Source organism: Biomphalaria glabrata, chromosome 8 (assembly GCF_947242115.1).
Source record: "Biomphalaria glabrata chromosome 8, xgBioGlab47.1, whole genome shotgun sequence".
Lineage (NCBI taxonomy): Eukaryota > Metazoa > Mollusca > Gastropoda > Planorbidae > Biomphalaria > Biomphalaria glabrata.
In genome coordinates this window covers 41,760,534-41,783,301 of record NC_074718.1, presented here as the reverse complement: position 1 = coordinate 41,783,301, position 22,768 = coordinate 41,760,534, and the positions used below count along the sequence as shown (strand labels likewise).

General features: G+C 32.7%; 2 protein-coding genes across 3 annotated transcripts in view; one reads left to right on the top strand and one right to left on the bottom strand.

The window, feature by feature from the left end:
- Window positions 1-22,768, bottom strand: part of LOC106061452 (phosphatidylinositol 3,4,5-trisphosphate 3-phosphatase TPTE2-like) — a 70,155-nt gene that overhangs the window by 4,317 nt on the left and 43,070 nt on the right. Inside the window, exons 3-15 of the mRNA XM_056039033.1 lie at window positions 10,426-10,723; window positions 10,055-10,261; window positions 8,891-9,016; window positions 8,487-8,653; window positions 8,290-8,354; window positions 8,120-8,180; window positions 6,739-6,820; window positions 5,615-5,765; window positions 5,000-5,080; window positions 3,403-3,508; window positions 2,815-2,912; window positions 1,569-1,664; window positions 1,390-1,463 (exon numbers count right to left, since the gene is read on the bottom strand). Of these exons, the coding sequence (XP_055895008.1) occupies window positions 1,390-1,463; window positions 1,569-1,664; window positions 2,815-2,912; window positions 3,403-3,508; window positions 5,000-5,080; window positions 5,615-5,765; window positions 6,739-6,820; window positions 8,120-8,180; window positions 8,290-8,354; window positions 8,487-8,653; window positions 8,891-9,016; window positions 10,055-10,261; window positions 10,426-10,723 (1,612 nt within the window). The remainder of the gene's footprint in view (window positions 1-1,389; window positions 1,464-1,568; window positions 1,665-2,814; window positions 2,913-3,402; window positions 3,509-4,999; window positions 5,081-5,614; window positions 5,766-6,738; window positions 6,821-8,119; window positions 8,181-8,289; window positions 8,355-8,486; window positions 8,654-8,890; window positions 9,017-10,054; window positions 10,262-10,425; window positions 10,724-22,768) is intronic.
- The window catches only part of LOC106061453 (uncharacterized), a 69,558-nt gene continuing 58,862 nt past the window's right edge, over window positions 12,073-22,768 (top strand). Inside the window, exons 1-6 of one of the 2 annotated variants that reach the window (XM_056039032.1) lie at window positions 12,073-12,129; window positions 15,769-16,143; window positions 17,018-17,317; window positions 18,617-18,795; window positions 19,357-19,530; window positions 19,906-20,088. In XM_056039032.1, coding sequence (XP_055895007.1) covers window positions 15,963-16,143; window positions 17,018-17,317; window positions 18,617-18,795; window positions 19,357-19,530; window positions 19,906-20,088 — 1,017 coding nt within the window. In that variant the 5' untranslated portion in view covers window positions 12,073-12,129; window positions 15,769-15,962. Of the gene's footprint in view, window positions 12,130-12,291; window positions 12,433-15,768; window positions 16,144-17,017; window positions 17,318-18,616; window positions 18,796-19,356; window positions 19,531-19,905; window positions 20,089-22,768 lie in introns of those variants that run through there. The other variant, XM_056039031.1, reaches the window with a different exon arrangement.

Here is a 22,768-nt window from a genome sequence, read left to right as displayed (position 1 = left end):
GTATTTTATAACATAACTTTCCAATGATTGAGTAATATGACTTTGAAATATTGTGGAATAGAAGCCCCATTTATAAAATGAGAGGGTCCCATTAGGATATGGCCCTTGCAGTTTGTTGGACTGAAAAAGGACTGTGCGATCTGATAACAGAGTTATAATTCAAAAAACAGAAATGGAAAAGTGGTTTGAGTGCTGGGACAAGTCCCAAAAAGCCCATGGACTCTGGGAGCGCATGAGGCGCCCTGACCGCACTTCCCCATGGTGGAGGCTGTCCAGGCCTGAGCAAGCTATTATAGCACAGTGAAGGACAGGCCACTGTCTGTTGGCTCATATTTCTCACGGCTATGGCCAAATTTTGATTCATGGTGCCCCCGCTGTGGGGAAGAAGAGGAAACCGTGCTTCATATTCTGTTTGACTGCCCCAGACTTGCTGATCTCCGTCTCGACAGGTCTGGGAAACCAAAAATTCTCGACCTGTATGGTGACATATACATAGTACGCAAGACAGCAGGGTTTCTGTTCAGGGCTTTTGTAATAGAGGACTTAAGCCTCAAGAGCCCTCACTCAAATGGAGTTTGATGGTGATGATAACAGAGTTTGTGGGGACTCTCCCCACCTTGCAATTTCCTGCATTCTAAGCTGATCTTTGGTATTGTAACCATTCAAAATGTGATAATTGGATCAAACTGTATTGTAAAAGGTTTCAAAGTTGGCATGTAGCTATACAAATAAAGAACGAGGGTTAACGAGGGTTAGATTTGTGTTTGGTTCCAATGCAAAATGAATGTGAACCGAGTACAGCTGGTGACAGTTATTAGAAATACCATCTATGTGGGAAGGCCTTACTGAAATAAGTCAGTAATTGGCCTTTTTTTCACTCTGATAAAGCACTGAACAGCAAAGCCCTAAGAACTTCTTAAAGCGCTTTAGTTGGTGCAATGCTGTGTAAACAGTTTTTCAAAGATATAAAACAAATTAGGGACACCCTTCAGCCTGGAGGTTCTGTGCTCCCAAACATTGCCAACCCATAAGTTCCAGCCTGCTTTATAAAGAGGGCAAATGACAAAAAGCAATGAAGACCCAAAAGTGGTTATAAATACAGCAAATACTGGTTAATTGGACCCACCCATTTTTAAGAGTGAATCCTAAAGCACTGAAACAAATCCTTGTTTAGAGTTAAATCTGGTTAATTGGACGAGCTGGTTATTAGGACCACAACGATCATGTCCGATGTGGTCCGAATAACTGGATTAACCTGTAGTTAACTGTTAGTAATAAAATGTTTGCTTTTATTTTTCTGGATTTGATTATCCATAAATATTTGAGAATACTGTAGCAATATAATCAATTAATTCAGACATTTTCTCTACATAGGCCCATAACACTTACTGATTATCTTCAATGAAAGATGTGTAGAACCAGAAGTAAAATGGACATTTATCATAACCTATTGGAATCTTTTTCTGAAACAAAAAAAAAAAGAAAAATGAAGCTCAATTTAATTATTTTGAAGAAATCCATTAAAAATGGAAAAATGAAAAAAAAAATTGCTTCCTCTTTATACTTACATTGTTAGTTTTAAACATAATTTTAATATCTCCTTGAATGTTGGGACAGTTTTTAAGGTTGATTACTATGCTGTCACTGTCTGTGTATTTCAAAACCTGTTTAGTAAAAAAAATTTTTTTACAAAAACATTTTTAGCACATGTATTAAATGTTTTTATTTTGTCTGTATGTTTGCAACATATTCTCACTTCAACGTATGGCATAAATCAAACTAATTCATAAAATGAAAAAAGTTATGCATGTAGAATTCAATGCCATGGTAAAAAGATGTTTAAAGTGGACTTTTATTGTTCAACGTATAACAATGCTTCCAAACCAAATATATAGCTTTTTTTTTTATTACTGTATATATATATTGTAAAGACTCTCACTATTCGGGCTCTCTGCAAACTGTATCACACAACACTACCATTTCAAAGAACTTGACAACTTACTTTAATGTCCAATAAATCACAACCAATACTGTACTAAGACTAAGACTGCTTTATTGATCCTTATGGAAATTTGTTGTGATTACAAGGACTCTTTTCTCATATACAGACAATACAACAGAAACATACATATAATTAGAACAGACACAACATTAAGAGTTCATTCAGCGACTACACAGGCATCTTGGTCCTTTTCATGTTTACTGATCAACGGGTGGCATTAATTGACTATGGTACAATTGATAACACTTAACATTGACTGTACCAATGTTCTGATGTGAATATCTGAACCACCCTATTAACTCTGTACTGTTGTAGCAAGAACTCTAATGGCTTCTCTGTACCTTGTTGTAATGTACTGAATCGTAGTTCGGAAAGTTGTGACTCACTCGACTCTGATACCTCTACTTTTCATATACTTAGATTTACTTTTAGATCATCACACGCTGTTCAACACATTAAGAGGCAAGCTGTCTCTACAAACATCTGTCACTGGCAATGTCTGAAGCCTCCCACCTGGTGTTCACTGCTCTGAGGTTCCAAATAAAAGTGTGACGCTAAGCTATATGAGGACATCCCTGTTTGTGCTTTCCTCCTGTTGGTCTCAATGTCTTTGAAACTCTTTGTATGTGTAATTCATTTTGTTGGAAAATTTGTCCAGCTAACGTACACAACCAGGACATTTACACAAACACTTATCTTGGCACATATTATAACTGACCAATCTCTACGAGCCAACTTTTGTGTGGAAGAATGACAGGTGCAATTAATGATACTCAAAGCATGTTATTAGCTGAACTAAAAGTCGTACTGACCTCACAGTTAATCTGAGTTCCCAGATTGCATTCAAATATCAACAGACTATCTTGTCTGAGCTCCATAAACAGATCACTCCCATCGCCATTGCCAACAGCTTGGATCATAAAATATTATTCATTGGTAAATATAAATAATAAATTAATTGGATTGTCCAAGCTAAAATCTATATACTTTTCAGTTATTAGATCATCAAATTAAGCAAATGAAATTGTTATGAAAATTGTATAAGAACTTTCAACAATTGAGGAGTTTAAGAAAATAAAAAAAAGCAAAAGAAGTGATCATCATAACAACTATTGCTACAAGAAAAAAAAAAAGAAAATGTATACATTTTTCAAGTATTAAAAAAGATGATTTGCTAAAAACAAAATTGACCAGTTTAAAATGAAATTAAAAGATTAGCTCATTCTTAAACAAAAAAACTTTTTTTTCTAAATTAAAATTTTTATTCTTCTGAGTGCAAAAATATTCTAAATTCAAGCATATTTTCCATTTTTTAAATAAAGGAATTACTCTGAAAGATTAAAGTATAAAAAAAATATTTATGATTGAGACAAAAAATGTAGGAAACTTGATTGACTTACAGTTTATGCCTGTAATTTTTATTGAGTTCAGCTTTAAAACTTTTTTGGGAGGCAATTGTTTTTTATAGACGTTCATTAATTTTTCATAATATCCAACATAGCGACTCTGCAAAAAAAAAGTAAAAAAATGATGCCAAAAATTTTGCAAAGTAATTTATTGATATATTTTAAAATAATAAGATATTTAAATCTAAATTTTATTACTATTATTTAAAGAGACTATATCCAGATATACTACCACCAATCTAGACCTAGAATAGATATTATTATTATTGCTATAAAATCCTAGTAGGAAAGAATGCATAACCCAAGTCTCCCATTCCTAGTGAACTCTGGCAAGTCATTTAAATTTTCATAATTTATATATATATATAGCATTTTAAATAAGTTTTTAAATAATTTAAACTAATTTTTATAAGCAAACTTTCTAATAATTAATCTATTTTACATAAACATGCATCTTTTTTTATAAGCTGAAGGTAAGCCAAGTTTGCAAAGGTATAGCTTTTCTTCAACTGTTAGACACAAGTGACATTTTAAGAAAAAACAAGAAAATTGAAACTCTACTATGGCAAGTCATGTTTTTCAGTTCTGATTTGACAAGATTCTGTTTCAGCTAACAGCAATGGGCAACTGAGATTATACAAGACAGGCATAAAATGTCTCTGGAAACAATTCTTAACAGAAACAGGTAAGCTAAACCAGAGGTGTCACTTGTAGTATGTGCTAAACTATAATTAGTGTGTAGTGAATAGGATACTGTCTACAAAACAAAGGAAGCTGAGCTCCGAAAAAAAATTAATGGTTAACAAGTATAAATTAGTAAAACTGTCCTCAAATATAGTAGAATGTCATTTATCTGGAAGTCAGTTATCCAGAATGTGAATAAAGGTCGGCTACTACTTATAACACTTTGTTCCGTTGTATATTTTACTTGAATTTTTTGTTTACCTCGGGTGCAATACCCCCCCCCCCTCTTTGAATTTTCTTTATATTGTTGTAAACCTGGTGGTGACACAGATGGGGGTAGTGCTGTGTGTTTTTAGCCTATCCAAATTGCCACAGTTCAGCGCAGGACGAGCGGTCAACCGTGACCAGTGACAGTACACGCCAGTTCGGCAAGGATCAGTCTTAAATATTACGCACGCAAGTCATGCCGAAAGTGATCAACTGGAGTGGTCAAGAAGGTTCAAGGCCTTTAAAGAAACTATATAAGAGCGAGTGTGTCAGAATGACTTCACTTCACGTTACCTCGCTATGTGACCAGTACGAGGCGAGAACCAGCACGGTATGTGAAGTCAGGCGGAGCAAGACTAGGTTTTTGTAAAGACAGTGTTAATGCTGTTGCCAATTGCGATGTATTTGAAATTAAACTGACTGATACTTTGGAGCCCCGAGTTGTGAGGTCCTTTTAAGTTTGTTGTGTCGTGTGGTGCAGTTTGAAGACAGCCTGGATAGTAGGAGAGATGTAACAATATCATAGGTAAAATGGACTGTTTAAAATAATCTGCATAAGGTTATCTCAACAATTGATTATCCAGAGAGACCCCATTCCCAATTAATCCGGATAATCAACATATTACTGTATGTAACCTACCTGACTGGGAGTTTCCACACCTTGAAATGTGCTGCCTTTACTTAAATCTGTTCTTCGGTCACCAAAATATTCTAAACTTTCCTGATAAAAAAAAGTTCATATACCGGTATAGGACATTATAAGTATTAAATTTTTAAAAAAAGCTAATGTTAATCTTTAATGAAGTTTCATCATTTTAAAACTTAATTTGACACATAAAATTATATTATTGTGAGGATGATTTTGGAATTTAAAATCCATAATTATCAGAAGGGCACAAGACATAAAATATTTGATGATAGCACACCCTACAAAGCAACAATAAAATGTCAAGATTAAAACATTTCTTCTAAAAAGGCAGCAAGATGGCATCTTGTTCATATGGTATGTGTTTCAGGCTGGTGTTATGATTGCCCAGGGTTTGAACCCCCGCCTGCTGTCATCCTCTGCTGTTACGTAGGATTTTCGACTAGGACAAAAGAATCCTCATTTCTGAAGGAATGTCTATAACTTGTATAACAAAGAAGCTGAATACTCAAGTGAAAAAAAAAAAAGCTAGTTTTTTGTAAGTGTTGCCATAAGAGAGACATTTTATATCAAAGTAATAAGAAAGGGAACAGAAGACATCCACTTTACCTTAGCACTTTCCAGTAAGCCACAGTCAATCAACCACACGCAAATGATGGTTCCTGTGCGACCTTTACCTCCCTTACAATGAATAGCAATGACATTTTTACTGTCTCTTGACATCCATTCTCTGGCATTGACTGTGAAATCTAACATTTCCCTATAATGAATCATATCAAATTAATATTCATTTCTTTTCATTTGTCACAATTTTTAATTAAAACATTATAGTACTCACGCTGTCTTTTTCTTTTAAAATGATAATTGTGATTATTAATTATACCAAAATAACAGTCTAAGGGAGATAACTGTATGAGATCCATATTCTTGAATGGTACCCAAATTTTTTAATTATTTTTTTTTTTTTTATGTTTTAAATTTGAAGATATTAGTGTGCTTACAAAAAGTTCAGAGCTTCAACATAGCATAGCAATCTTTGTTTGTTTATTTGGATCAAAGGATCACCAGAAAAACATTTAGCATTTTGAGAAAAAATAAACTTTAAAAAAATTTTGTTTGCTATTATTAAATGATATTAAAATACAAACTTGTACAGATTGATCAAAAAAAAATAAATAAATAAAAAAAAATAATTTTTATCCACATATTTTATTCTGTCTTTAATTTTTTTAATTAAAAAAAAAATCTCTTCTGTAACTTTTGTAAGATGCCTAATCTTGGTCTGAATTGGTGCTGATCAAAAAATTGCTTGCATGTTTCTGTACATTTTTCTGTACCATAGTATTACTTTTGAATTCTTAGTCTTAGTAACAGACTAACAGATTAAGACACAATAAAGTAAATCAATAGTATAGTATCAAATATGAATGTTTAATCCAGATGGGGAACAGTCTAGTCTCAGCCACTTTAACAAAGATGTTGCTCTTATGAAAGCCTAACCTCAACTCTCTGTTTATCTATATTTAATCTACAGTCTCACTTTGAATGTCATCACAATTATGCGTTCACTAGTAGTCACCTGATGTGCGGCTCTACACTTAAGTATTTGGCCACACATATTTATAAATTCCTTTTAAAGGATCTAATTGAATTCCCTCCTTAACAAAAATATATTCCCTTAATCTAAATAAATATCTTTGAAACACAAAAGCATTTGAAAGTCACATTTCTACCTGAGTTTAGGCACATTATGGTCGTCAATAAAGACTCTCTCTACATTGTTGAAAAATAATGTCTCATCGTAGTCCCTTTCACCTGTGGAATGATGAATACATTTAATTCTCTATAGTATGACCTTCAGACAGAGATAGATGGGTAAAAGTTTAGGCTATTTTATAATCGATTTAATACAAGATGACAATTTGAGCTAAACACACTAACTCATGGATGGCTACTGAGAATCAGTTTGACATATATGGTACATAACACACACAAGCACCTAAACAATGACCTCAAAATTAACATATCATTAATAAATTTGACAGAGAAATATGAGGATCTTTGTGAAATTCTTTTGTAACCTATTAGAAGTCTAAGTCACATTCACCTATTGAAAAATTTTAAAAGGCTTTTCACATCTTTTCCTTCCTGTTAAAAATAAAAAAATCCCTAAAGATATACTATCTGCTAAGCTTGCAGAGGGAGTCAGACCCTAGTGCCGCCCAAGGCAAACCTACAGAGACGTCTGCAAAAAAAAACATGAGAACCACAGACATCAACTAAAGTATATGGTAGAAGATAGCCCTAGATCAGACATCATGGAGACAGGCTGTGAGTACTGGAACAAACCTAGCTGAGAGTGAAAGAAGCAAAGCTGCCTTAGTCAAGAGATAGAAAAAGAAAGCTGCCCAATTAACTAACCCTTGTGAACAAAGAAGAAGAAGAAGCTAACCCTAAAACAGGTGTATATACATGCAAGAACTGTGGAAAACTCTGCCGCTCCAGAATTGGCTTAAATAGTCACTCCAGATTCTGCCCTGTCTCAAGATGAAACCAAAACCAGTGACTCAACTGGGCACATCCATTGTCTTTCGAGACAGAAGAAGCCATATATTATAAAATAAGGCTTTTAGTTGCAATGTCCATACTTCATTTTTTTTTAAAAAAGGACATGCTTTTGAAGGATCATAAACTGCTCTTGACATGTTTTAAACATTAAGAAGATGATGGTAAAAAAGGATTTCAAAAGATGCTTTACAGCACAAGACTGTGTGTGTAAATGGATTGCTTTTTTAAAATTGCTTTTACATTTAAAGTAAGTGTACGAAATATGCATAAATAATTTTAAAAACAAAAAGCTAGGCTTTTAGAAAACTATTATTTTAAGCATGACAAAGCTTATGGCGAAATTGAATTTTTTAAAGAGCACTTTTAGATTTTGATATCTAACATAAACCATTCATGACCAAAATAAAAGCAGATACAAAAAAAAAAAGTTTGAGTGGAGAATGATTGAATTTAAAAATGTAGCTATTTCATTGTTAAAAGGATGATGCCTCTTAGCCTACTTGTCAGAGCTAAGTTACTACAAAGTACCCCACATGTTACACTTACTACATAAATTGTAGATTCTGTAGTGTCCCTTATGTTTTGTATTAAAAAATCTGGCAACTTCCTGCGAACCAAACAAAAGACATGGTGTTTGTTATACAAAAAGCTTGTCTTAGAGATTTGAATATTTCTATTTTTAATTTGTAACAGGGGATGGTTAAATGAATACTCACTGCAACAGGGTTACGATAAAGAGCCATCATTCCTTTCGATGGGAAAGACATTGCAATGACTCTTTCTACAAAAAGAAAAAAGAGAATATCACAATCATTTGTTCAGCAAAGCAACATTACTTAATTAGAAAATACATATATTTTTTATATTTATATTTTTTTTTGTTTTGTTTTGTTATACCAAATAGTGTTATAACCTGTAATATAACACAAATCAAGATCAAATCCATCTTTTTGATAGCGTCGTTTGTTTTGTGAAACCATCTGCCTAGTCGCTTTGGCTACTTGACGATGCTGGACAATCATTATGTACACAATTCTAACCACTCTTATAGCCCTCACAACTCGACCAATCACAACCAGCCTGAGAGAGACAAAGTAAAGTTTCCTGTTAATTCTTGTCTTGCAAATATATATTTTAAGTATCTATGTTTGATGTAAAAACTTTTAACTAAATATTTTTTATATTTTTATCCTTGCACTAATTATTTTGCCCAAATTGTAGAGCAGGTCAATTATTAATTTTATGAGTTCTACAGATTCCAAATTGACACCAAAAAGTTTTAATTATACAGTTAAACACATAGAAAAACAAACCTACTGTGCGACTCTTCCTGTGCTTGCACACCCAGAACCCGACAAAGCCAAAAAAACTACATCCACAATAAAAGAGGCATGAACAACAATAAAGTCTACCCAATCCAAAACATTGTAGAAAAATCTTTTTCTGTGAAACAGAATAAAGTTTAAAGATATATTAGCTATTTTCATGATAATTTCCAATAATTTATTTTATCATTTAGATCGAGATAAACTTCAATATTTCAAATGATTATGATTTTAAAGTTAATACTCTGGGATTCTCAACTTTTTCATTTTAGAAATAACAAAATTATTGAGTGAGGATAGGTTCAATCTTCAACTACTTTGTACATGATTATATTTTTGCCTTCTTTTCTTCTAGGAATTTGTAAATAATAATAGCCCTCTTATATAGTGCAAGAATTATTAGATTATTGAAACATTTGGGAGAAGTTTATGTATATTTAAAGAAACTATTTGTAATAATACACAAGTGATTTATTGTTTATATATTCAGAAAAATTCAAGCTTTTGAGAGTAGATGTTACAGAAAAGTGCTGAATATCAGATACCAGGAAAAGAAAACCAATGAGTTTGAATTTGTAAAAAGTCAACACTCTGGTTGGTAAAAAGGAGGAACTCTTCAATAGTGTGAAGAGGCAAAAGCTGAATGATTTGGTCATATTGTAAGACATGACTCACTGCCACACGTCATTCTTTAAAGTACAATGTAGAAATCACAAAGAAAGGGTCATCCAAAGAAAAGGTGGCTGGACAATGTAAAAGAATGGACTGGCCTATCTCTTGATATCCTACTAAGAACAGCTACTCACTAGGAAATGTGGAAGAATTTGGTTACACAAATTGTCACAGCACTCCTACAACAAAAGTCAAGGGACAGATTCGAGAGAGATGAGATATTCTTTTTCATTAAGTAAAAATAATTAAGAAAATAGATTTTCCTAGTGATAAATTATTTAGTAAGAGTGGGAACAGTGTCATTAATATACCTTGTAAATGTTTATGGTTTTGAAGCAAAATAGCACTCCAATAAAAATAGTAGCCTAAAAGTTAATCTCTTTTAAAATCTTTCAAGTTCAATAGTTTCCATGAAATCTTTAGTATAACAAACAGTCTGGCTCAAGCAGCCTCTCTTAATTTTGGTATAAAAATGTATATTTACCCTTGTACAAAGATTCGTGCAGACACTTCTACGATGAAATAACAAATGATAATGTGTGAAGTGATTTCTAAAGGTTGATCGTTGCTGGCACACTCAAAAAGAGACAGGTCAATTATAACAAGAATGAAATCTAACAGGATGACGATGACAGTGAAAAGACGAAAATAGAAATTTTCCACAATTGACTGTACTTTTGCTCGAGCCTTCCTGTGGGAGATAATAAAAAAAAGTGGGTAAACAAAAATACAATGTAAAGAAATGTATATAATTACCCTTGTACAACAGCTAATGTCTCATTTCATTCACTCAAAAAAACAAACTATTTCTTTACATCACACTGACACTAGGCCTTGTAAAGTTTAGACCCTTACTCAAGGTTAGTTTTTGGAATATCTGGCTCTCCAGCTGGGTCAGAGATGTACGCATCAGCTTGACCATCCAAACCATAAATTGTTATCTTTCCATCATTTTCAATCTCGATGTGTGTATCTTTGGTAGATCCGTCGACCTGAGACATATCTTTGCTATCAACACTGTAGGCTGCGCTCCCAAAACGTTCATAGGAAGCCATTAGTGGTCCAGTGATAAGAGCATCTAGTGTTGGAGTGGATGAGTGGTGATCAGCAAAGCTTTGTTCTTTAAAACTTTGCAAACTTGGCTTAGCATCAGCTTAAAAAAAAAAGAAGATGCCTGTGTTTATAAAAATAGATTAATCATCAGAAAGAAATGCTATAAAAGTTATAGTTAAAATAATAATGAGATTATTTAAGACTCTAAGCAATTAGAAAATTTAAAAGACTTGTTCACAAGAGACAGTATGGGAAAATTTGGTTTTGCATTCTTTCTTTCTAGGATTTTGTAACAATTATATAAGCATAATTATTAGGCCTATATATAATACTTAATACTAAATTTGAGTAACATCTAGATTCTACTAGATACATCTAGATTAAAATTCTAGATATACTTTAAATTAATTAATTCTGGATCTATAGAAAGTAGAATGTATATCTCTATCAACTCTATGCAGAACACCTCACATATTCTAGAGATATAATGATGTAGATCTATATCTAAATATAGACTATACTGACTATAGACTCTCGATCATACTCGATGTAATATAAATATATAGTAAAAAATTTGGATCTAATTTAATTACCGTCTCAGAATTTTAAAATGTATCGATTTTTTTTTTAAGTTAACACGACGTTTCATGACACACAGACACAATATAATGAGTGGACTAGCCCATTTTTTTTAAAATTAAATACTTTCTAATTGTTTCTTTAAAAGGGGGCGGTTCCCAACAAGTTACAAGACCATGTCAAAAGATGGTCAATAATAATAGATCTATTTGTTTCAATTTCTTGCAAACGATTCTACCACTAACTAGAATCTATATCTAATTTGGATAAAGAAAAAAAATAATTTCATCAACCTCTAAATCTATATTTAAGAAACTCACATCATCTTGAATCCAAGTACCTGGATCTAGATCTAGCTGTAAGTTTCAGAAACTCATAATTTTCCTGACCCCATAACCTTTTGAGAGGTTGAATTTACATTGTTACAAAGGAGAAGATTGGCTGACACATAACCCAAATAAGAATAATAGCATATATATACACTAAACACAGTGTTCATAAATGAAAAAAAAATCAGTTACATTACTTTTGCAAAATAAACAGAAGGAAACAAAAAGACTTGTATTTTAAATTATATTGGCAATACAATCTTGACCAAGAAAAAAACGTATTTTTTTATTCTATATCTTCTAGTCTATATTTATATAAGCGGTGGGTCAGCATTTTTACATAATGCTGGCAGTAGAGATAGTATAAAGGTAACAATTCGTTAGATGTATAGGACTTTAACATAGGATGCAAAATAAATACATACATAAATCAAAACATATTTTATTATATACATTTTTAGTTATGCAAAAAGAAGTCGAATAAAATATTTATTACTTTGCGAAACTTTAAAATTAATTTATACATCCAATCAAAAGTATTGTAACATGCACGTAAGCTACATGGGATTCAAAATGGCAGATAAACAAACGTACCATCGTAATTCAATCGCATTTTTTATCTTGATCGTTCAAATTTTATTAGTTTTAACTATAACAAAATGTTCTAAAATCATTAGATCATTATAATGAACACACATATTTGTGTTTAGTTGATTTTATATCTTTTGTTCATTATATATATATATTTTTATTGCTAAATTTTCAGTCGAGATAAATTATCATGACTCAGACTAGTCTCAGACTCAGTGACTGAGTGACCGTCTTTACTCTTTTTATCAGGTCACAGTGAGTGGATTCGTGATCACCATTCTTTTCATTGACATTGATGATTGAGTGGAAGGTATCGTCAGACAGTGGAATAGCAGTGTAGTAAATCTAGATGTAGATCTAGACTCTAATTCTAGACAATCTAGATAGAAAAGATTTGAATAAATCTATCTAAATTATTTCTAAATTCTAATGATTCTAATATTCTAATCACTAATCAGTAGTTCTAATCAGACTCAGACAAATTTAATCTGTAATTAAAAAAATAAAGCCAGGCTTGAGTTCCCCTGGTGGACCTGGCTCCAATGATATGTCATGCGATCTCATTCTGTCTCTACTCACTGACTGTCATTTTAGAATCTAAATTAGAAATCTAGATCTAGATTTTATTAACATATTTAGACTATTGTTGCTGTGCAGTTGTGGACTATGTGTAGTAGTGTAGAATATTTAATTTATTATAATAGTATACTAACTAGTTAAAGGGAAACTCCGATAGTTTTTCAAATTTTAGTTATTGACATATTTAAATTCTGCGTAAAAAGTTGTAATAGTAAACATTATAATCATGCCCGTAAAATTTTATATTTAATAAATTAGACAGAAAATTCTCCACGCCCCCCAAAAAACGGGGTTCTGCGAGATGTTTTTAGTTTTTAAAAACGTGACGTCACAAGGGTGCTGGCTAAATATAGATCTAGACCTATATTACCGATAAACTCTCTAGTCTAGATCTAGACCTTTCGGATCGCATTTATTGTTACGCTTCACAGCTAGATCTAGTCTCCACGTTGATTTATAATCGGTCATTGTTTATAAATAATATTCTAGATATAAACCTCTATTTCTACTTGAAGAAAATTAAATATTGTTCTTCAGCTTGTTGCAGTAGTTCCAATCACAAAGATAAAATCAGCAAGTATGCTGATACAGAAATTAGTGTCTCTTTTCATTTGTTTCCAAGAGATGAAGTTTTAAAGGGAAAATGGGGAAAATTTATTCATCTGAAGAGCAAATATTTTACAAAGGCATTAGCTAATTCCTGTTTATGCTCAAACCATTTTGAGAGAAGCTGTTTCAGCAACTTCATTGCTGTGGAAATGGGATTTGAAAAAAATTGAAGTACCAGGTGCAGTACCAACAATACATTGAATTTCCAGGCCAAAGAATTCAATTAATGATACTACTGAGACATTTTAAACAACTGAAGTTCATAAATATAAATGAATCAGATTTGTGAGCTTGAAATTTGCTACGAATACTAGATCTACTATTAATTTTCTTATTTAATAAGTAGATCTATCGTCTACGAAACTCAATTCCAACTTTTTAACTTTTGACCTTGGGGGTGTGTCTTGCCGGCTGAGCCAGCGTCAAGCTCTCTCATCACTTTTTCCATGTCAACCAATGTTAGGTCAAAACGGCACAAAAAAATCATAATTTTCTTACGGTCAAACATACAGTCATAATTTATACACCATTAGAAATTTCTTTTAAAGTATTTTAATGATGTACTAACGAAAATTTTTTTTAACAAAGATAATTTTTGTTTCGCCTCCCTATCTATAGGATTTGAGTGCACACTCGTGACGTCACACAGAAATTCAGTGAAAATCTGACTGTTTTGGATGCGCAGAAAAATTATGTCACAAAAACATCAATTACTAAGTTATTCTTGCAAATAAAAAAAAAAAGAATAATATATTCATTATCTATAAATCAAAACACATATTATATAAAAAATTGTCAAAACCATCGGAGTTTCCCTTTAAACTAGTGTTGGATCTCTAGGCAAAATCTAGGCCAGGCCTACAATTGTCAATGTAGATGATTTTTTTTTTTGTATCTCTGGTCATAGGTTAAAACATTGTAGATCTATATCTATAGTGACTATAGACTAGATACAGTTAATACAGTATACACATGGATCTAATCTATATTCAAGTTAGAATTTTTCTCATGTTTGTGTAAGAGCCTAGAATAGATTCTAACTTAAGATTTGAGTTCTTAGATGTCCTTTAAAAAAGACTTTATATTACTGTTATAAAGTTTATAACGTCCTCAATCTCTAGGTCTGATCTAGACTCTAGTAGTAGTAGTCTATTTTAAGTAGACCGAGATCCAATGTAGATAAACTCATAAAGCATTAATAATCTTGTGTGTTTGGTTGAAAAGATGAGTGGAAAATAGATTCTTTATATAGATTTTGCAGTGCATAATAACGCCCAAACTTCTTTGTAGACCAATGTCTTTGATTTTTATACTTATTGTTGTAAAATGACTAAATGGCTTAAATTATGTGCCCATGTTGTTATAGAGCCCTTTTCTGGAGAAGTATTTGCTTCCACATATATATTGCTCATTAAAGTTGTTATTGTCTAGGTGTAATGAATGTAATATGCACTCTTGTTTAGTGTTTATATATAGTATAAATTCTCTCGCTGCCATACATTAAAGTAAATAAATACCTCATATAAAAGTTTTACTAAAAAAGGAGGAGGTTCATTTAACATGCTTTCATTATTGTACTATGACCCATTCCAAGTAAATAGTTTTTTCCCCAGTGAAACCTTATTTTCCATAAAGTAAGTGATTAATTGCTAACGTTCAAAGTTTTTGATAGATTAAGAGTCAATGATTAAGTCAATTGAATTTGGTACCAATACTTTTTTTTTTAATAAGCTTATATCAACACATGCTGTCTGTCTGTCTGGTTAAAAGTTTGTACACACATTATTTCTCCGACACCCAGTCTCAGATCAAGCTGAAATCTGAATAATTATTTCTTTTACCTGGCAAAACAAGAATCAATAAAAAAAAAGTCACCAGTTTTGAATTAGTTAATTAACCATTGGTAATTAATTATTTTGTTTGGTATCTTGAACAAGGTAAAGAAATTGAAAGATGTGGGTACAAACTAAATTAGTCTCCTTCATTGGTCACCAGTTAAAAGTAAGTTTAAAACAAACTATAGATAAATATGTAATCTTTTATTATGATAGTCACCTCAGTAACAAAGTGGTTAGTATGTTGGCTTGAGGAAGCAGAAGCCATGAGTTCAAACTCAGGTCACTCCCCCCCCCTTTTTTTTTAAAAAATAGAAATGCTTTTAAAAGGTAAAATTCACCCAGATATCACTTTCTTTCTTCCTCCCCCCCCCCCCCCCCCTCCTTTCTCCAACTTGTCTAGATAATGATAGGATCATGGCATATTGAGAAAGCTAAAAGCATGAAATAGCGCTAGAAACAAAAATAATTGGTAACAATATTTCTAATCGACAAATTTATTGTTGTTCGTCGAGAGCTATTACTAAGTTAATTGCATGACTGATCCAAACTGACGTCCTGATTATTTTTCTCATTCTACTTTTAGATTTATTTATTTTTTTGTATACATTTTTTTTTTTCAGATTCTGGCTTTTTCAGTATGCAGTCTGAAGTCAAAAACATTATACAATGCAGTAATTTCACTACATTTTCATTTTAATGGACTGAAAAAATTTAAACTTATTAGCACAGTGAGACTATCACTAGCATCCAGTTGGATTATATTACACTGAGTGTAGTGTTTAAGTGCAATTCGATTCATGCTCAAAGAGGCAAAATGGATCAAGATCATTTAATTGAACGTAAAGTCAGTGAGCTGATAGCAAACAACTCTGATTCACAACTCAAGTGCCTTTTGGTGGAAAATGGATTGGCAAATGTTCCGCTTACAGCTCACACTAAAAGCTCCCTTCTTAAGCAACTTGCCAGAAAACTTTTAAATTTAACTTCTAGTCCAGGTAAAGACACTACAAACTTCATTACTAGGAAATTCAAATTTTTAAATTAACAAAAAAAATAGTTGTGTTTTTTCCATTACTGAAAGATCACAAGCTATATTTTTGTAAAATTTTGATTAGAAGTTGAAGCCTTTTATTGTCAAGGCCCAATTTAAAATATTATACTTTTGACTCTTTAGCTTTTGAATGAAATTTTTGTTTCTATTATTTCAAGTCCATTCATTCTCAAACTTTTTCTCAATGAATACAGAAATTGTGGTACTATCGATAAATATAAAAACAAATGATCCCAATGTTAAATCTTATACACACAAACTTAAACATGTTCTGGACAAGCTTATTTAAACTAACAGTTTTATTAAGTAATATCTGAGACTGTTGAGTGACCACCCAAAAAACTGGAAAAATGGTTTGAATGTTGGGGCAACTATGAAAATTTCTACTGGGCCTGGGAGTATGTGACACCTGGGCATGTGTTTCCCCCAGCAAAGGCTAACCAGACTTGAACACAAGCTATTATAACCCATTTCAGGATGGGCTGTTTGTGCCATTGGTTAATATTTTGCATTGTTCAGGCTAAACTTTTACCCAAGAGCCTCCACTGTGGTACAGATGCTGAAATCATGTCCCTGTTCTTAATGCCTGTCTCAGACTGGTGAAAATCTGAATAGACATTTCGGGAAAGCTACTTGATCTTCTTGTATGGAAACATGCACACATTGCATACAAACTATTTATAGATAACAACAGGCTTTCTATCCATTGCTTTAAAGAAAAAGTAGCACTTGAATCTCTCTTATTAATAAATTACTGTAGATGATTAGATGATGTCTATCAATGTAAGCAAACAACAACCCAACAATTTATTTTTCAGAGGCAGAGGCTGCAGTAACTGTTGCAGAACCACAAACAAATATCTCTTTAGATGCCAGTAGTGCGATGACTGCTACAGAGCAACATAAAAATACTCCTCCCGAAACGCTTGACTCATTGGCTGTTGGTGCAGCGGCTGTTGCAGAGCAACATAAGCAGATTTCTTCGGAAGAGGCAAAAGTCGAGAGCAATAACAACACTGACTCTATTAGAAAAACTCTAGAGGAGGCTAAGGAGTCCTTATCTTTTTGTCTCAATGAAGACAATAAAACACACTATGCAGTTTGCATACCTGGTCAAGGTCAGTAGTCAAGTTTTGTTAAATGGCTATGATTTAAACATTCTTTAATTTGTCTGAACAATTAGTAATGACATTTCATTCGTCACATCATATGTTTTATTAGTGTAAACATTTAAAACTAAAATTAACAGAAAAAGAAAAAGTCGGTGCTTGATTCTTGAGCATCTCAAAATGGACATAGATTTTTTTCACATGCACATAAGTTTAAAAAAAGTAAAGTTCTGCTTTCAGACCTAACATTGTATAGGGCAGATAATGTAAAGGTTAACTGTTTCTGTTGCCCACTGTTAAGTTAACAATGGTGTCATGTGGCCAGCACAATGACAACCATCTTTACTTTCCCCCAACTAAGGTCGTGTGCCCATTAGAGATGGGTGGACTAAAGATCCCAAAATTAAAAATCCCAGTCTTCACCATGGTTTGAACCCAAAGTCCCCTCAGTTTGGAAGCCAAGAGCTTTACAACTCAACCACAGCGCCTCCTCACAAAAGTTTCTATTTGTAGAAATTGACATACATGAATCAGTATATTTCCTTGGACATTTTAAAACTTGATTTTCTTTGCTATTCTAATTTGTTGGTCTTCTTCTTGAGCTGGTTTAATATCCCTCTGATTCCTCAAAATTTGGCTTTTTAAAAAAAATTTGTTTGCAGGGTATTTTTCTGTGTAGTGTTCACTCAACTAAAACATTCTGGTCTAGTCACTGAGACTAATACTTTCTTATCCTCCTCCCCCTACATTTTTTGTTTTTATTGTTATATTGTCTCCTACAAGTTTATTCTTAACATTTTTTAGTGTTATTCCTTACTTGTAAATGTTCAATTAGAAATCATAACTTAGAACCAGTATAAGACATTAAATGGTAAATATCATAACATAATATCCATCAAAGTTTATATCTGTCTATTGAAATATTTGTTCTCATTAGCTAAACCTTCTGACAAATTTGTTGGATCCTTGTAGTTTAAAAAAAAAAAATTCTTTATATAGCGCAACTTGTATGCTTATAGCATGCTCAGAGTGCTATGATCCAGTCTCATTTTTGGACCTTTGTGTGTGCCGGGGATATCTGGGGGAAGGTTTTCTGTGCTGCTTTAAAGTACTCAGAGAGCACAATGCTCGAGACACATGTCGAACCTCCAGCCCCCGTGATAGGTTGCCAAGCCAAGTTCAAGCATACTTAGCCTCTTGGCCACACTTCCCATAATTTTATGCGATTCCTAATTGGCATGAATCTGTCTTTTTATTTAACTAGTTCATTTACTGTACTGAGGACTGCATTACATTTGTTTTCGCCAGACGACAGTATCACTGTTCACACAGACTTCCGTGAGGTGCTGAAACTGATGAAGGAAAATAAAGCACAGAATCCCAGGATGCTCTCTTTTCGAAACAAAGCAGAGGCTGAAGCCTTTGCTGAGCAGCACACAGCTAATGAAGTGTGTGAAGGGTCAACCATCAAATCTAGCTACCCGGAGGTTGGTCTACAAAGAGATCATACTGTGTACTTAAAAAAAAAAGTTATCTCAAAGTCTAGCGTCTTTATGCTTCTATCATAAAACATATCATTCAAATACTCGAAAATTTATTTGAAATAGGATATAATGTTCTGATCCAATATTTGAAGTCTATTGATGCTTCAATGCTTTTCATATAAAAAGGGAATCACTTAAAATATAATAATTACGCTTGTTTTCGTTAACATTTCTACATTTTTTATCATTTAATAATTGTTGAGCCGCAGATTGGCTTGACATAGTAACTTTTCAAACATTAAGATATAAACTCAAAGTAAATTTGGATTTCAATTAATGTGTATGACAGGAATGTCATTTAATGATTTCTTCTGTGCCAGTACTTTAAACCTAAAGTATAATAAAAACTAAATTCAAATTGTGAGAAATAAGAAAAATTTCATTTTGATTTATATTATAGTTAGTGTTATTATTATAGAAAAAAAGATCAATTTCCTATTCTAAGAAACAATATTTCTTTTGAATATACAAAGTTTCTCATAAATGTTTTTTTTTTTTTTTCAGGAGAGAGCTGAGGTTGAACAAGGGGAGGTAAAACTGTTCCCTTCATTAACAACTCCACAACTGAGCGAGTTTAGAATCCAGTTAGAAAAAGGCAATGTCAGCTTTTGTCGAGAGCGCATCTTGTCTAACCCTAGATTCTTAATTGGCAATGGAGATATGCCTACCATCTTAAAGGTTATTTTCTTTTTCTCTGTTAGTCTATATTAATAAAGTCTTGTATTTTCTGTAATATCCAAAGTAACATAATACCAATAAAAACTCTGTGATTAAAATTGTATTTTAAAATCAACAATTTACTTCCAGAAAAATAGAAAGGAAACAAACATTTTGTTTGTATAAAAGGAAATTCTTTTAATGTCTGTTGGTAACAAAGAACTTGTTAGATAACAAATTTGTCCTGTTACATAATTTTCCTGTACTGTTTCTTATATTGTATGATTTTATTGTCAGGAATGATTTTATTTAGATGAAACCAAAAAGAACTGAATTAAACTAACTAAGCTAATTAACTAAAAGCCTTTAAAAACTAAACCTTTATTCTCATTAAAGGAAGGCCCACGTTATAATGCAATGCATGCAAGTGTTATTGCTGGTCAGCTAGAGTCATGTCGACTCATCATGGAGATGGTCAGTGATGTTGAGTTCTTGAAGCGCATGTACGTCACCCAAGCTCGGGCGGAGGAAAACTCTCAAAGGTTGACAGATTTATACCTCAATACCCCAGACAAAATTGTGAGTTTGCTGTTTTAATCATTTATTAGATCCAGAAGACTTAGCTTTGTGAGTCAAACAGAGGACCTCATACATCTGAAGTGTTACATACCTTGTTGTTATAGGCAATATATTTACAATATATTTACTTGGGAAATGATTAGCAGACATGCCTACAGTCCCGCATTATGCGGAACCGTCCCGCAAAAGCATAAAAAAAGTTCACATGTTCCGCCGTTCCGCATTCACGATTTTTTGTTCCGCCAAGTCTGAATTCCGACACACACAAAAAAAAAAAATCGCCGATTTTTCATTATTTATTAATAATGCGAAATGAAAATACTGAATGCAAAATAAAATATCTATGTCTGTGTTTATTGTTTACATTTCATCTCCTCCCGGACCCGGTGTGTCCTAAATTTATGAAGATACGGTTGAGCTAGATCTAGACATAGATCTAGATCTAGTACTCTAATAAGCCAAATTTTCCATTCAAATCCCTTTCTTTTCTCACAAGTGACAATGGCTCTACTAGTCTAGACTAGATCTAGATTCTAGACTATTCAATAATTCATTATTCAACTAATCATTCATCATTCAAATCATTGTCTCGACGTATGTATGGTCTACTATCTATGGCAATCTATGTGACACTATGTCTATGGTTACGGTATTGTCACTAGATTCTAGATCTAGTATAGTATTGTCACTATTCTAACACTAACTCAACTGGTTTCTTAGGCTTAGGTTTCTAATTCTAAGTAATCCAAGAAAAGGATTTTTTAAAAATACGTTATTAAAGACCTAGATCTAGACCTAAATGTAATTAATTAACTTAGACACACTACAGTGAGTGACAGTGTCAGTAAGGCTAAGGCCTAAATAAGGCTATACTGCCTATACTATAGTAAAGTATAGTACTAGTATAGATCTACTTATTAGTATTATTACATAGTCTAAATTAATTATTAGTTTCTAGATCTAAAAGTAGGACTAGCACTAGATGATACTAAATCTAGATCTATATTGAAATAGACTTAGAAGATGATAGATTAGATTCTAGATTTCTATGTATCATTATTATGTAATAAATTTAGTTCTCAATAAGTCTATACTATAGATCTAGACTATAGACATTAATATTTAGATCTATAATATTATTATTATAATCTGTGTTCTTAGACTTAGAGGACTTATATTAAATGTAAGTCTAGACTAGTAAGTCACTAGTAGATCTAGAACTAGAGACAACATCTAGAGTGATTAGAGTAGAGCCATAGAAAAGGATAGATAATCAAGTAGATCTAGAATAATCTAGATCTAGTCAGTAGATTTAGATCTAGTAGTAACAAATAAAAATAGTAACATTTGAGTCTAGGTCATTAGAATACATTTTAGTTAGAATTCATCATTTAGGAGTTAGAACTATTGATTTCAAACAAAGGACATAATTATGAATTAAAGGTTTTCTTACTTTTAATTATAATATAAACATCTAATTTATAAGAAGCAAACTAGTATTGTTATTAAAGTAATTATAATTGAAGTTTTATTTATATTGCGTACAGTATGGCTGACTAACATAAAAGCGTGTTTATGTTCCACATTGGGGCCCAAAATTCCACATTTTCAACCTGAGTGTTCCACATTCTGGGTCTTGGGGGTAGGCATGTCTGGATTAGGTACTAGCTATAATTCATTTAAAGTTTCCCTCTTGAGAATTATAAGACTATCAGACATATAGATGAAAGTAAGGGGGGCAATGTGGCTACCACAATGGTCAACTGTGCTTATCTCCCCAACAGAGTTCAGATCTCCATTTTATCAGGAAACATCCTAAATTTTCCAATAATGCCTGATAAATAGAAATCCAGCCCTTATTAGGGTTTTAACATAAGACTATTCCTTATAGAAACATCATTCTTCATAATTTTGACATCATGACTAATATAATAAAGTTTGTTACAAAAAGATTTTAGTAAATTTGGAGTGGGTTGTGATTGCATGAGTTTTTATAGCAGAAAAAATGATAATTTTTTTAGTTGCTAGGTGATACTGTATGGGGATGGTTCTTCTTCTTTTAGCCAGCTTTATTGCTGCTGAGGTGTGAGCTCTTTTGCAGACTGACAAGGAAAAATAGTGTGCTGTTTCTTCAGTTGTTCAGCACTGCTGTACAGGGTGTTGGTTATATTGGGCTGTAGTGGAACTGGGGTCTGCCTAAGGTGGATTAGGAAGGAGCATTCAAAGAGGATATGATTTACGGTTTCATAAGGGTGGGCGCAGTGTCTACAAAGGGATGTGGTGTGGGATTTATTTTATTGAGATGGTAATTTAACAGAGGTGTGTGTCCTGTCCTTAGTTGGAAGATTGTAGTTTGCTCTTTGCGGGGAAGGAAGTTAATACTGTCCAGTTTGTTAGGCATGTTCATTTCTTTGTACATGGCTCTGCCTGTGTTTCCTGTTGCCCATTGGTTGAGCCACTCCTCTTTGTGGTTGTTGACTAACATTGACCTTAGGGTGAGGTAGTTAACAGGTCTATCTGGTTGTTCCATAGATGATCCTGCCTTTGATAGTTTATCTGCCTTTTCATTTCCCATGATGCCAATGTGTCCAGGGATCCACTGTAGTGTAATATTGATATTTAATTTTGATATCATCTGGTGGATTATCACAATTAGTGTTGTCAACTCTCTTGGGCTGTT